Source organism: Capricornis sumatraensis, chromosome 13 (genome assembly GCF_032405125.1).
Source record: "Capricornis sumatraensis isolate serow.1 chromosome 13, serow.2, whole genome shotgun sequence".
NCBI lineage: Eukaryota > Metazoa > Chordata > Mammalia > Artiodactyla > Bovidae > Capricornis > Capricornis sumatraensis.
In genome coordinates, this window is record NC_091081.1 from 56,588,269 (window position 1) to 56,601,564 (window position 13,296).

At 40.4% G+C, this 13,296-nt stretch overlaps 1 protein-coding gene across 1 annotated transcript; it reads left to right on the top strand.

The window, feature by feature from the left end:
- Positions 1-2,341: 2,341 nt before the first annotated feature.
- On the top strand, positions 2,342-12,838 carry SMLR1 (small leucine rich protein 1). The gene is given in 2 exon segments (XM_068984904.1): positions 2,342-2,579; positions 9,493-12,838. Coding segments are annotated over 2 exon segments (324 nt in total). The 3' UTR covers positions 9,579-12,838.
- Positions 12,839-13,296: the final 458 nt, after the last annotated feature.

Here is a 13,296-nt window from a genome sequence, read left to right on the forward strand (position 1 = left end):
CAATTTTTCCACATCCTCTAGGAGACTTTTCATTATAGAAGTGACTTTTCTCCATTGTATATTCTTGCCTCCTTTGTCAAAGATAAGGTGTCCATAGGTGTGTGGATTTATCTCTGGGCTTTCTATTTTGTTCCATTGATCTATATTTCTGTCTTTGTGCCAGTACCATACTGTCTTGATGACTGTGGCTTTGTAGTAGAGCCTGAAGTCAGGCAGGTTGATTCCTCCAGTTCCATTCCTCTTTCTCAAGATTGCTTTGGTTATTCGAGGTTTTTTGTATTTCCATACAAATTGTGAAATTATTTGTTCTAGCCTTGTGAAAAATACCATTGGTAGCTTGATAGGGATTGCATTGAATCTATAGATTGCTTTGGGTAGTATACTCATTTTCACTATATCAATTCATCTGATCCATGAACATGGTATATTTCTCCACCTATTAGTGTCCTCTTTGCTTTCTTTCACCAGTGTTTTATAGTTTTCTATATATAGGTCTTTTGTTTCTTTAGGTAGATATATTCCTAAGTATTTTATTCTTTTCGTTGCAGTGGTGAATGGAATTGTTTCCTTAATTTCTCTTTCTATTTTCTCATTATTAGTGTATAGGAATGCAAGGGATTTCTGCGTGTTGATTTTATATCCTGCAACTTTACTATAGTCATTGATTAGCTCTAGTAATTTTCGGGTGAGTCTTTAGGGTTTTCTATGTAGAGGATCATGTCATCTGTAAACAGTGAGAGTTTTACTTCTTCTTTTCCAATTTGGATTAGTTTTATTTCTTTTTCTGCTCTGACTGCTGTGGCCAAAACTATAATGAGGTGGATGAAACTGGAGCCTATTATACAGAGTGAAGTAAGCCAGAAAGAAAAACACCAATACAGTATACTAACACATATATATGAAATTTAGAAAGATGGTAATGATAAACCTGTATGCGAGACAGCAAAAGAGACACAGATGTATAGAACAGTCTTTTGGACTCTGTGGGAGAGGGCGAGGGTGGGATGATATGGGAGAATGGCATTGAAACATGTATAATATCATATATGAAATGAATCACCAGTCCAGGTTCGATGCAGGATACAGGATGCTTGGGGCTGGTGCACTGAGACGACCCAGAGGGATGGTACAGGGAGGGAGGTGGGAGGGGGGTTCAGGATGGGGAACACATGCATACCAGTGGTGGATTCACGTTGATGTATGGCAAAACCAATACAATATTGTAAAGTAATTAGCCTCCAATTAAAATAAATAAATTTATTTTTTAAAAGACATGACTTTTTAGTTGCTTTTAGTTTAGTAAATCAGTATCTTCAATTTTTTTTCTCTAAAGCTTAAGTGAATGGCAACTCAACTCAGTTTATGAGCCAATGTCAACACAGTCTCCTACCCTTGCCCTTTTAGTCTTTTCTGAGAAACTTGGTAGTTACCACATAAGCCACATCACTGTCATTCAGGGGGCACCTTCTACTGCCAATGGAGTGCCACAGGAATGTGTGAGCAGAAGACTGGAGGGTGCCAGCTGCTAAAGCAGCAAGCACAAACTGATGCAGCAAGGGGAGAAGGCCAGGGACCGGGTTACCATCCATTCCATCATCGTGTCTTGCGGCCATTCTCTCTTTCTGTGTCCATCTCCACTCTCAGAGGGCAGCTACCATGATTTTTTCTTATACATCCGGCATCTAGTCAACAGGTTGGGTTATAGAAGAATTAAGTATTTGTCAAATAACTGAATAAACCAGTGTACTGCTTGGAAAAGCATTCAGAGCAGGACATACTAGGAAGAGTTTTTACAAATGGAAAGAACTCTGTATGAAGGAAATTTCAGGTTTTCTAGACCCAGGTACATTAACATGGTGATTTTTTTCTCTGAAATTTAGAAAATGTAGGAAAACTTCTTTTCTACATCTGGGAATATATTGGTAGTGTAAGGAAATGGCAACCCACTTCAATATTCTTGCCTGGAGAATTCCATGGACAGAAGAGCCTGGCAGGCTACAGTGTAGGGGGTTGCAAAGAGTTGGACATGACTGAACAAACTAACATACACACACACACACACACACACACACACACACACACACACCTATATATAACAAACAGGTTTGCTTGAAGTCAGGTACTTTTCAAATCATATAAACTGAATACAAAGAAATTTAGGTCTCCTAGTGTCATTCTCAACCTCACCAAATAAACAGTCATCTCTGGAATGGCCTGGGAGAATCAACTCTCAATTCCACTATACTTTGTAACTGAGTTACAGAGTAACCTGCCAGCAATCTTCTCAGAATTCATGGGGCTGTTTAAATAGAGCAAAGTCCACAAAAAGTTCCACCAAGATATGCTGAGCAAAGGCCAGAACCCCAGAAGAAAACAAGTGTAGCCTCTAAGCGAAGCTGACCTCACCCGGAGTGCTGACCTCCCCCGGGGTAGGGGATCTATGTGACTGGCAATGAGCCCTGTGCTGTCAGAGCTCCTGAGAGAGCTTCCAGGCTGGTTCCTGTTCTCTGGCATCTTCTTGCCTGTGACTTTGCTGCTGCTCCTTCTCATTGCCTACTTCAGGATCAAGCTGATGGAGGGTAAGTGAGAAAGCCACCCAGGGCAGGGGTTAGAGGTCCTTTCCCATGGCACACATCTGAAACAAGTCCATAGACTATCTGTCTTTCTGGGAGGCCTGGGATCACACATTTTTTGAGTGTGCAGGGACTCCTCAATAAATGCCTTCTTAAGATACCTTCACGGGTAAACATGGCAAGTTTGATCTCACCAGCAGTGTGGATGGTACACTGGGCTCTGAAGACTTGATGCAGGGATACTTCACTGCAGCCCCCCAAAGACAGATGAACTGTGAATCAGCAATTTGGACACATGACTGCTTGTCTCTCTCAGGCCAATAGATTCACAAACATTACACAGTGTTACATGGTCTGCTATGTCTGCCTGGCAGGGGTGAATGTGTGTGTAAGTCCCTGTGAGTGTGTGCACATACACTTCTTTCTCAGCCATTAAACTTTTATTAAGGAAACATGCCATCATTGTGCTATCAGAGTGTCTGGTAAACATCAAGCTCTAATAGATATCTGATGGCTTGGTGTGAATTTACTATGAAACTGTGGTCTTAAGGTGGGGAGAAAAAAGAAACCTCAGGACACTTAAAGTGGTTGGGCCACAGGCTGCTGGGTCCCAGATTGAGACTATTTATTCTGCTGTAACTGAAAAGAATGAAACTGCATTGTAGTTTGATTGACTAAGCATTAATAATGTACCCAAATGTTAGACTAATATAGAGGTTAATAGCTATTTTAGTAAAATCAACAAAAACCAGTAATATTCCTTAAGTTGGATGATGTCGTGTTAACCAAAAAACAAATCTGAAGTCCGTCTTCTCACCCTCCTTTGCTTCTCTCTGCTCCCATCTAGGATCTGCGTATCCTTTTTTGGAGTCATTCCTGATTACATTTTCCAGTGTGAGCAGACAACCTTAGACAAGGCATGCCTTCATTTTATGTGGATCCAATCCAATTCCAAATTTCCCTTTCTTATTTAAAAAAACCTCTGAGAACATATAGCTTTTAAAATTATAGTTCTTTCTATAACTGTTTTCCTAAGGGCAAGCAGTTGTTTATCTTCTCTCCAGTTTGAGGGCAAAAGAGATCACCTGGCCCCAAATAAAATATCACCAGTTTAAATCTCTATTTAGCAACTCCCACTTAAAAACTATAAACAGATGGTCAAATGTCATGTCATCAATCTTGCAACCAGGGTTATGGCAAGTGTAATCATTCCTATTTTGTCCTGTGAAGAAAGGGATGTTGACAGATTAACTAGTGTGTTCACAGAACCCCAGAGTTTTGCATCCTGAAACAGAAACTTATCTTGCCTGCCTCATACATCCTCATCCATCAGGCAAGAGATGCATTTTAAGATGTGATGGAAAGCATGTGGAGGTATCGTAATCATTAATCCCACATTTCAAGCCTTAGGAGGTAACAGTGCATGAAAATTTAATTAGTATGTAGAGAACATCAGTTTTTTTCACAAAGGAAGAAAGGAAATTCCCTAACATCCTGCCCTCTTCAATCTGTTTCCATTGCCTTGAGTAAGCTCTTGAGGTGGAGGTCCGATTCTTGAACTTTCCATCACCAACCCTTCATCAGCCTCTGCCAGGGACATGTCACCTCTCCGCGGGTGAAAGTTTTGATGATCTTACCTCCCCGAGTCCTGAGATTTCTAAACTGCTACGTTCAGTGCCACTCAAAATACCATCACCCTGATCACAAACAAATTGCTTGCTAAAATAACCAACATTGCCAAAAGCAGACACTATGAAAAAACAAATTGTGTCTCTCGAAAGCCTGAAAGTTTTGTATGGAGTTAGATGTAAAATAAGGTCAGGAAAAGTGATCAGGTTCTGACCTTCAGCAATTGACATTCTCAAACAGGTAACTGAAGTATTGAAAATGTGCAGTGTGGCTAGGCATCTCTCACTGAACTTTTTGGAGAAGGAAATGGCAACCCACTCCAGTACTCTTGCTTGGAGAATCCCATGGACAAAGGAGCCTGGTGGGCTACTGTTCATGGGGTCACAAAGAGTCCAACATGACTGAGTGACTAACATATATATATACGCTTTGGTGGTTAGCAATAGAAAAAAAAGAAAGGATTTAGAGAAATCAGAGTAAGTTAAGGGTTAACCGAGTGAAAATTTTAAGATCTCAGGCGAAAGGGTCAAACCAAATGGGAGTTTGAACTTCAGCTCTGTAACAATGGTCACACTACCTAACATTTCTTGTTGTTTTTTTTTTAACATATGCAATTCATCTTACAGGTTGGGCATTTAAAAACAAAACATATTTGATAACAATTAGTTGAAGAAAAATATAGCTAAAATTGAGGGCTTTAAAGAAAAATTATTAAGTATGTACTCTAATCTTCAATAGATCATAACATATGCATTTGTCCAAAGATTCCATTGAGGGAGCGGTGATTCTTGACTGGTCTGTCAAAGCATGACTAAATCAACTGTGTAAAAGCTCTCTTAACATATCAAACAATCTTTATAGAAAGTGATTAGAGTGCTCAGTCAGTCAGTTCAGTCACTCAGTCGTGTCTGACTCTTTATGACCCCATGAACTGCAGCATGCCAGGCCTCCCTGTCCATCACCAACTCCCGGAGTTTACCCAAACTCATATCCATTGAGTCAGTGATGCCATCTAACCATCTTATCATCTGTCGTCCCCTTCTCCTCCTGCCTTCAATCTTTCCCACCATCAGGGTCTTTTCAAATGAGTTAGCTCTTCACATCAGGTGGCCAAAATATTGGAGTTTCAGCTTCAACATCAGTCTTTCCAATGAACACCCAGGACTGATTTCCTTTAGGATGGACTGGTTGGATCTCCTTGCAGTCCAAGGGAATCTCAAGAATCTTCTCCAACACCACAGTTCAAAAGCATCAATTCTTCTGCACTCAGCGTTCTTTATAGTCCAACTCTCACATCCATACATGACTACTGGTAAAATCATAGCCTTGATTAGACAGACCTTTGTTGACAAAGTAATATCTCTGCTTTTTAATATGCTATCTAGGTTGGTCATAACTTTCCATTAAAGGAGTAAATGTCTTTTAATTTCATGGCTGCAGTCACCATTTGAAGTGATTTTGGAGCCCAGAAAAATAGTCAGCCACTGTTTCCCCATCTATTTGCCATGAAGTGATGGGACCGAATGCCATGATCTTCATTTTCTGAATGTTGAGTTTTAAGCCAACTTTTTCACTCTCCTCTTTCACTTTCATCAAGAGGCTTTTTAGTTCTTCTTCCCTTTCTGCTAAAAGAGTGGTGTCATCTGCATATCTGAGGTTTTTGATATTTCTCCTGGCAGTCTTGATTCCAGCTTGTGCTTCCTCCAGCCCAGCGTTTCTCATGATGTACTCTGCATATAAGTTAAATAAGCAGGGTGACAATATACAGCCTTGATGTACTCCTTTTCCTATTTGGAACCAGTCTATTGTTCCATGTCCAGTTCTAACTGTTGTCTTTTGACCTGCATGCAGGTTCCTCAAGAGGCAGGTCAAGTGGTCTGGTATTCCCATCTCTTTCAGAATTTTCCACAGTTGATTGTGATCCACACAGTCAAAGGCTTTGGCATAGTCAATAAAGCAGAAACAGATGTTTTTCTGGAACTCTCACTTTTTTGATGGTCCAGTGAATGTTGGCAACTTGATCTCTGGTTCCTCTGCCATTTCTAAAACCAGCTTGAACATCTGGAATTTCACAGTTCACATATTGCTGAAGCCTGGCTTGGAGAATTTTGAGCATTACTTTACTAGCATGTGAGATGAGTGCAATTGTGTGGTAGTTTGGGCATTCTTTGGCATTGCCTTTCCATGAAATAATCCATTTACATTCACTGTCTCATGGTGCTAGTGATAAAGAACCCACCTGCCAATGTAGGAGACATAAGAGAAACTGGTTCAATGGCAGGAAGAAGATCCCCTGGAGGAAGGCATGGCAACCCACTCCAGTATTATTGCCTAGAGAATTCTGTGGATAGAGAAGCCTGGTGGGCTACAGTCCATGGGGTCACACAGAGTTGGACACAACTAAGGCTGCAGTCCATGGGGTCACTAAGAGTCAGATACGACTGAGTGACTTCACTTTCACTTTTCACTTTCATGCACTGGAGAAGGAAATGGCAACCCACTCCAGTATTCTTGCCTGGAGAATCCCAGGGACGGGGGAGCTTAGTGGGCTGCCATCTATGGGGTCGCACAGAATCGGACATGACTGAAGCGACTTAGCAGCAGCAGCAGCAGCAGCAGCAGCAGCAACGTGACTTAGGATACATGTCCAATTAAGTGGCATACTACCTAACCTCTTGAAGCTTCCGTTTCTTCACTTGTAAAATAGAATTAATAGCAGGATGTAGCTGTAGGGTTGCTGTGGGGATTAAGTGAGGTAATACACGTAAGGTTTTTAACAGTCCCTTTTCTGAACAACGTTCAGTCATTATGACCCCTGCTGATTTATTAATATGAATTCTCAGAAGAGAGTGTTTGTGTCATTATAATAACTATCATTAAAATATACCTGCGTGTGCTAAAAATACTGGAGTGGGCTGTCATATCCTCCCCCAGGGGATCTTCCTGACCCAGGGATCGAACCCATGTCTCTTATATCTCCTGCATTGGCAGGCGGGTTCTTTACCACCAGTGCCACCTGGGAAGCCAGTAGCCATATTAAACTTCAAGACAAAATTACCTTTACTTAAAAATAAATTCTAAAAATTTTACTTAAAATTAAGTAAATTGCCCAAGGTCGGTCACTTAGAAAATGGTAGAGACAGGGTATCTGGCTCCAGAAATAGCCCTCTCAGCTAAAATACTACCCCTGGAGTATTGAACACAGAGTAGGTGTTCAGTGGGTATCTGCTGAATGAATACTTTCAGCCCAGGCAAATAAGCTCATCACCAACATGAGAGCCAATGGTGGGAGAATTTAAAGGCAAGAATTTTACAAAAATCTTGAGGGGATGGGCCAATGTCTTTAACAGGGTAATTATTGATGATGGTGATTCCTCAGCATGAAGATTTATCTCTGAATCAAGGAGATTACCTTTCTTCACCTGTGGCCCAACAGAGACAATGTCATTGCGTGCACAATAATCTTCAATTACAAACTCTGATGTTCTCAGGGCCACTTGCCAATTCTCACCTGTCTAATCTCTCTATGCTCTCCTAAAAGTTCCATTAAAATGAAACAATGGCCAAATTACAAGCTCTTTCAGTATTACGAGCTATTTCTCTTGCTCTCTTCATTGAGCCTGACACAGACACTTGGTTTACAGGATAGATAGCTCATTGAGGAATGATGGGTTTCCTTTTGGTCTCTCCCCACTAGTTTTCCATGCTTCTAGTTCTCTTCATTCAGTGTTACTATTCAGATCACCTATTCTCAGTTCTACAATTTGTATCCTGGCTCCTCATTCAAAGCATCTTTGGTAATGAAGAATGAGGGAAGAAATCACTCATATTGCAATGAGTCTATAACCTAAGGCATGGGCTATCTGAACTTTGAACTAGCAATAATCTATTTGGAAAGGCAGTGAAACTGAGTGGCTGAGAGTATGGGCTCTGGAGTCAAGACTGCCTGGGATCAAATCCTAAATCCATCAGTTTCTATGATCTTGGGCAAACTGCCTCATTTTGATTTTTCTATACTTTCATTTGTTCACCTGTAAATTAAGAGTAAGTGACTACAACATAAGAATTAAATAAGACCCACAAAGGTCTTTTCACAGTGTTTGGCACCAAAGTGACCAACAAACATTAGCTGTTAAAACTTGAGGCTTGTGTAACCTAAGACCTGATAGCCTCCAGTGTAAATGTACCCTCTCTCGACTAAGATGACAAGCAGTGTGGAATCACGGAAAGTCAGAGAGAGTGCTCATGTCCTGGGGTACATGGCATATAAAGTGCCTGGCAAGGAATAAATTGCTAGGATTTGACATGTGGGCCTAAAAGAATATTTTCAGGTTCAATGCTATAAACATGCATTATCTCCTATGAGATTATATAAACTCCTGTCTCTGGCTTTGATAATTTGATTAATTATAATTCTGAAAATAAACTTTTAAGAGTAACAATAGTTTCTGTTATGCATGTTGGTGGTAGTCAGAAAGAAGGCTGTATTTTTTGATGTATCAGGAAGATCTCAAAGGATAACTGTCAGGATTTCAGGGCTAAAGATCAAGTTTATTATTGCAAGAGAGGTAATGGGTGAAAGTGCCAGAGCAGATAAGGATACACAGAAGGATGCTACATAATAAAAGCCAAGGGGAGGACCACGATTGGGTGGGGGTCACGGGTAGGGAGCTCATGTCAAATGCTACAGAGGGAGGAAACTGGGGATTAGACAATGACACCAATTTGTAATTATGTCACTGATAAGTTTTAATATTTCAGTAGCTTCAAGTGAAGTTATATTTTAAAGGATTAAGTGAAAATTGGCATCTCAGTTTTCAGTCAAAGGTACCAAAAGGTAAAGAGGAGACAAATATGACTTGTCTAAAGACTAAATGCTGAAACACATTTTTGGTGGGGAGGAGCAGGACAGAAACCCTCTCTTACTCATTTCCATATCCCTAGGCCTTACATTAGACAGGCTTAATAAATGTTTATTGAATGTGGAAGTCTTAATACATTTAATCAACATTTAATCTACTGAATATAAAATATACTTAACACATAACGACTTTTATTACAGTGGTAATTTGCCCTGTCTAACCATGACCATCCTTTAGAAATAAGCATTTACATTTCTTTTGGGAGAGGTTGAGAAGCAAAGGAGAGATCCTGCAGTAGTAGTTGCTGTGATGGCTGTGACTTCTGTAACCACCAGGATAGACGTGCTGGCCAATTACACCTTAGGAGCTGTGAATGACCAGCGGCACTCAGCTGCCTCTGAAGTATTAACTGGTATTTTTCCTTTCAGTTAATGAAGAACTGTCACAGACTCCTGATCACCAACACAGTCTCAACGCTGGCTCTCCCCCCTACCAGAGAAAGAAGCGGACATGACTGCCAGGGACTCATCAGTGGCCAAAGCACAGTGGATTTCCACTGGTCAGAGAGTAACAGTCAATGGCTTAGCAATAAAGTAGGTTAATAAACCAGATCCACAGTGAGATAGAAAGAACACTAAGATGCTTGGTCTGAACTATATTGAAAAGTGGCAGCTATTGTCCAAGAGGACAGCTATGAGACTCAGCTTAACCAGCAGTTCTTCAGAGTCCCAAGATTGTGTTGGATGGTCTACGGACTGGATACTTAAAAACTTTTCTAACAAACTTTTATAGAACCATGTCTACTCTGAAGGACATTATTTTCAAACTAAAATTCTTCAGCATCATTATTACATAATTTCGTGGAAGCTGGCATTATTCTGACTTTGGAGGTGAAGAAACTCTGGTAGAGATAAAATGAATAGCAAAAGATGAGTGCCTGTGGATTCCCACTGTGGTTCCCACTTCCTCTTCTTGACATTCAGCAAGGCATAAATGTCACCTTTTCAGGCATTATTTCTGGCCCTTGGTTTGCTTCTTCCCTTTCCCAGTTGCTTTTGCAAATCACATCATCATGAGAACCCACAACAAGAGCCTCTCTTCACTGGGTATGGATCATCATGAAGGTAGCTTTCAGCATGACACCACTTGGAAATACTGGCCATTTGATGAGAGAAGTAAAGAACAGAATGTTCATGGAACTCATATGGAGAATAACTCAAGACCTTGCCTAAAAAACCAAACATCAGGGAGCATTTCTAAATGTGGAAAGAAGTCAACATTTCACTAGCAGCAACCATCAAGCTGAGCCCCTGTGCTATACAGCAGCTTCTCACTAGCTAGCTATTTTACACATGGTAGTGTATAAATGTCAGTGCTACTCTCTGTGATGATCTAGAGAGGTGGAATGGGGGTGGGATGGGGTGGGAGGCAGGCCAAAAAAAAAAGAGAGAAATTTCACTAGCAGGATTCTTTCAGTGAGAACCCCCAAAGAGCCAATCTAGGTAATTGAGAAGAAACATTCAATTCAAAGTAGTAGTTAAAATTAGTACCTTGCTCATCACAGTTTCCTAGTTAAAAGACATTTAACATGTCCTAAGTGTAAGTCTGGTTATATACCGATGTTTGCATATGAATCCAACAGGCTATTAGACTAATTATAAAACAATAAATTTGTTCACCTGAAAGAAATGCATTTATGTAGTGATATAGAAACATGCAAAAGATCATGTGGTTGACCCAAAGCAAGAATGCTATTCTCTGCTTCTCTCCCCTCTCCTCCCTCACTCTCCAATTCTTCATATGCATTCAATGAGTTATCGGTCTCCACTTGCACTTATTGCATAATATGAAATTCACTGTTCAACTGGAGACACTCATTTCTGGGTTTTATTATATTTGATTACAAGGAAAATGTCTGCTGGGGCTTCCAGACTGAGGTAATTTAGCCTAAGTGTGCACACCATATGGAAGGATTAACAATATTCCTTCAATTCTGGGAGGGATCTCATTATAGCCTCTAGCGGAAATCAGCTTATGTAAAAATGCTTTCTTTGACAAAAGGTGCAGAAGGTTCGGCCACCAAGGTTTGCTCCAACTCCTCTTGGAAACAGGCACTGCCGAAGCCTGACTGATGACTCTGGGGGATGTATTCCACCACCTTTGCCCTAGCAGAGAAAATGCATCTCAACTACTATGGTAACAGAGGAGCTCTAAACATACATATTTTTTTAGTATAACCCAGTTGTGCAATGCAGGACCTGATTTCTTTGTTGCTGTTGGGTAAGATGAGAGTACAAGGAATTTCTAATGAAATCATGAGTAGAGTCATGAATGCTTTTATATGTAGAGAGAAATAGAAACATTAGTCTTCTCTTGGAGAGACCAAGTCTAAGGGTTTTACTACCATCTGCTTGAAGGCACTTGAAGATTTCATGAGTCCCTCACACACTGCAGCCAATCAGCTGCCCAGCCACATCTTTGCTCTCCACCTGCCAAGAGTCTAGCAGGTTCCTGCTCATGGCTGCTGTCACCGAGACCAGGCTGGTGGTCTTAATATTTCACCCTATATTGAATATTTCACCCTATATTGTTTCTTCCTATGCACCAAAGCATTTCATTAGGGGCCGAACATGCTCCTAAGTGGTCTCCCTTCAAGAGTTATTAAGCTTATTTCTAATGTTCTAGTATCTGAATGAACTCTCAATTCTGTTTCCCCGACATCAGACTTTCAATAAAACAATGGGTGCTGTAAGTGCTGTTATACTGCCACCTATTCAACAACAACAACAAATTTATTTTACAGAGCAAACCTAAAGCTGTTAATATCATCCATCTTGTTAACGGTGTTGGTAATTTGGAAATGTGGCATTGGGACACTACAAGGCCATGGCTGTTTCTTCATATTCCAAGCTTAGACATGTTGATAAAACAGAAAATGGGGCAAGGAAGGGCACACATCATGTTCTCTAAAGTGTTATTCACAATCCTTTAAAGAAAAAAACTTATTTATAAGTAGTTTGACCAGCTAACAACCTCCAGTATTTTCTGGATATATTATAATAGCAACTGGAAAATAAAGAACAGATATACACTCTCACACACCAACAACAGTTTTTCTTTGAAATCTAAGTCCTTTGGCAAAACTATAGCTCAGAAATCAGTCATAACGGTTAAACACATTTTTGTAAATCTATTTTCTGACTTGTATAGAAAGTTACAATTTTTCCAAACAAATGCTCCCGAGTCTTGCTTTTTGAATTTATAATTAGTGTGCTCATCAGAAGCAGCCTCTCAGTTTATCAACATTTATGCAAAGGTGTTCACCCTGGCAAATGAGTCACAGGACATAAACAGGAAGTACATATCTAAAAATTTTTATTTATAATTAGGAGACAAAACCAGACGATCCTAAAGGACATCAACCCTGAATATTCATTGGAAGGATTGGTGCTAAGGTGAAGTTCCAATACTTTGGCCCCCTGATGCAAAGATCCGTGATGCTGGGAAAGGTTGAGGCCAAGAGAATGAGACGACAGAGAATGAGATGGTTGGATGGCATCACTAACTCAATGGACGTGAGTTTGAGCAAACTCAGAGAAATAATGAAGGACGGGGAAGACTGATGTGCTGCAGTTCATGGCGTTGAAAGAGTCAGACACGACTTAGCGACTAAACAAAAACCACCACCACCAGATTGAAATTCTTTCTGTTAAGAAAATTCAAATCTTATTCCAAAACCCAGATTGTTAAGAGCAGAGATGCCAAACCTTTACTGAGGTAATAAAGAACCTTTTGAGAATTGAATGAGAGCCAGGAATAATTTTTTTTTAATCTCTAGGAAAAATGAGTATGCCTGTAAATTTGCATATGTTGGGAGAAAGCCTAGACCCTTGAAGTCCATCAAGGAGTCTGTGGTAAGGAAGCCTGTAGTCATGCCTCTTAGGAAAAAACTGTACTGCCTCTTACACTGGCCACCTTACTTACGATGGATGAGTAGACCATATCGGGTTCCTGACATTGCAGGAAAATTGGGTCTATACAATTCGAAGTCAAAACTTTCCCTACAGGCTTCCCAAGTAACTTGGTTCGTAATGGTGCAGAATTCTGTTCTGCAAAGTTCTCACAAGAACACAGCTCAGACTGGCAGAATCTCCCATTACTTACCTTTGGAGGATTAATTCACGCAGTGCTGTTAATACTCACAGTGGTAAACTTTTTGGAGGGCATTTCTG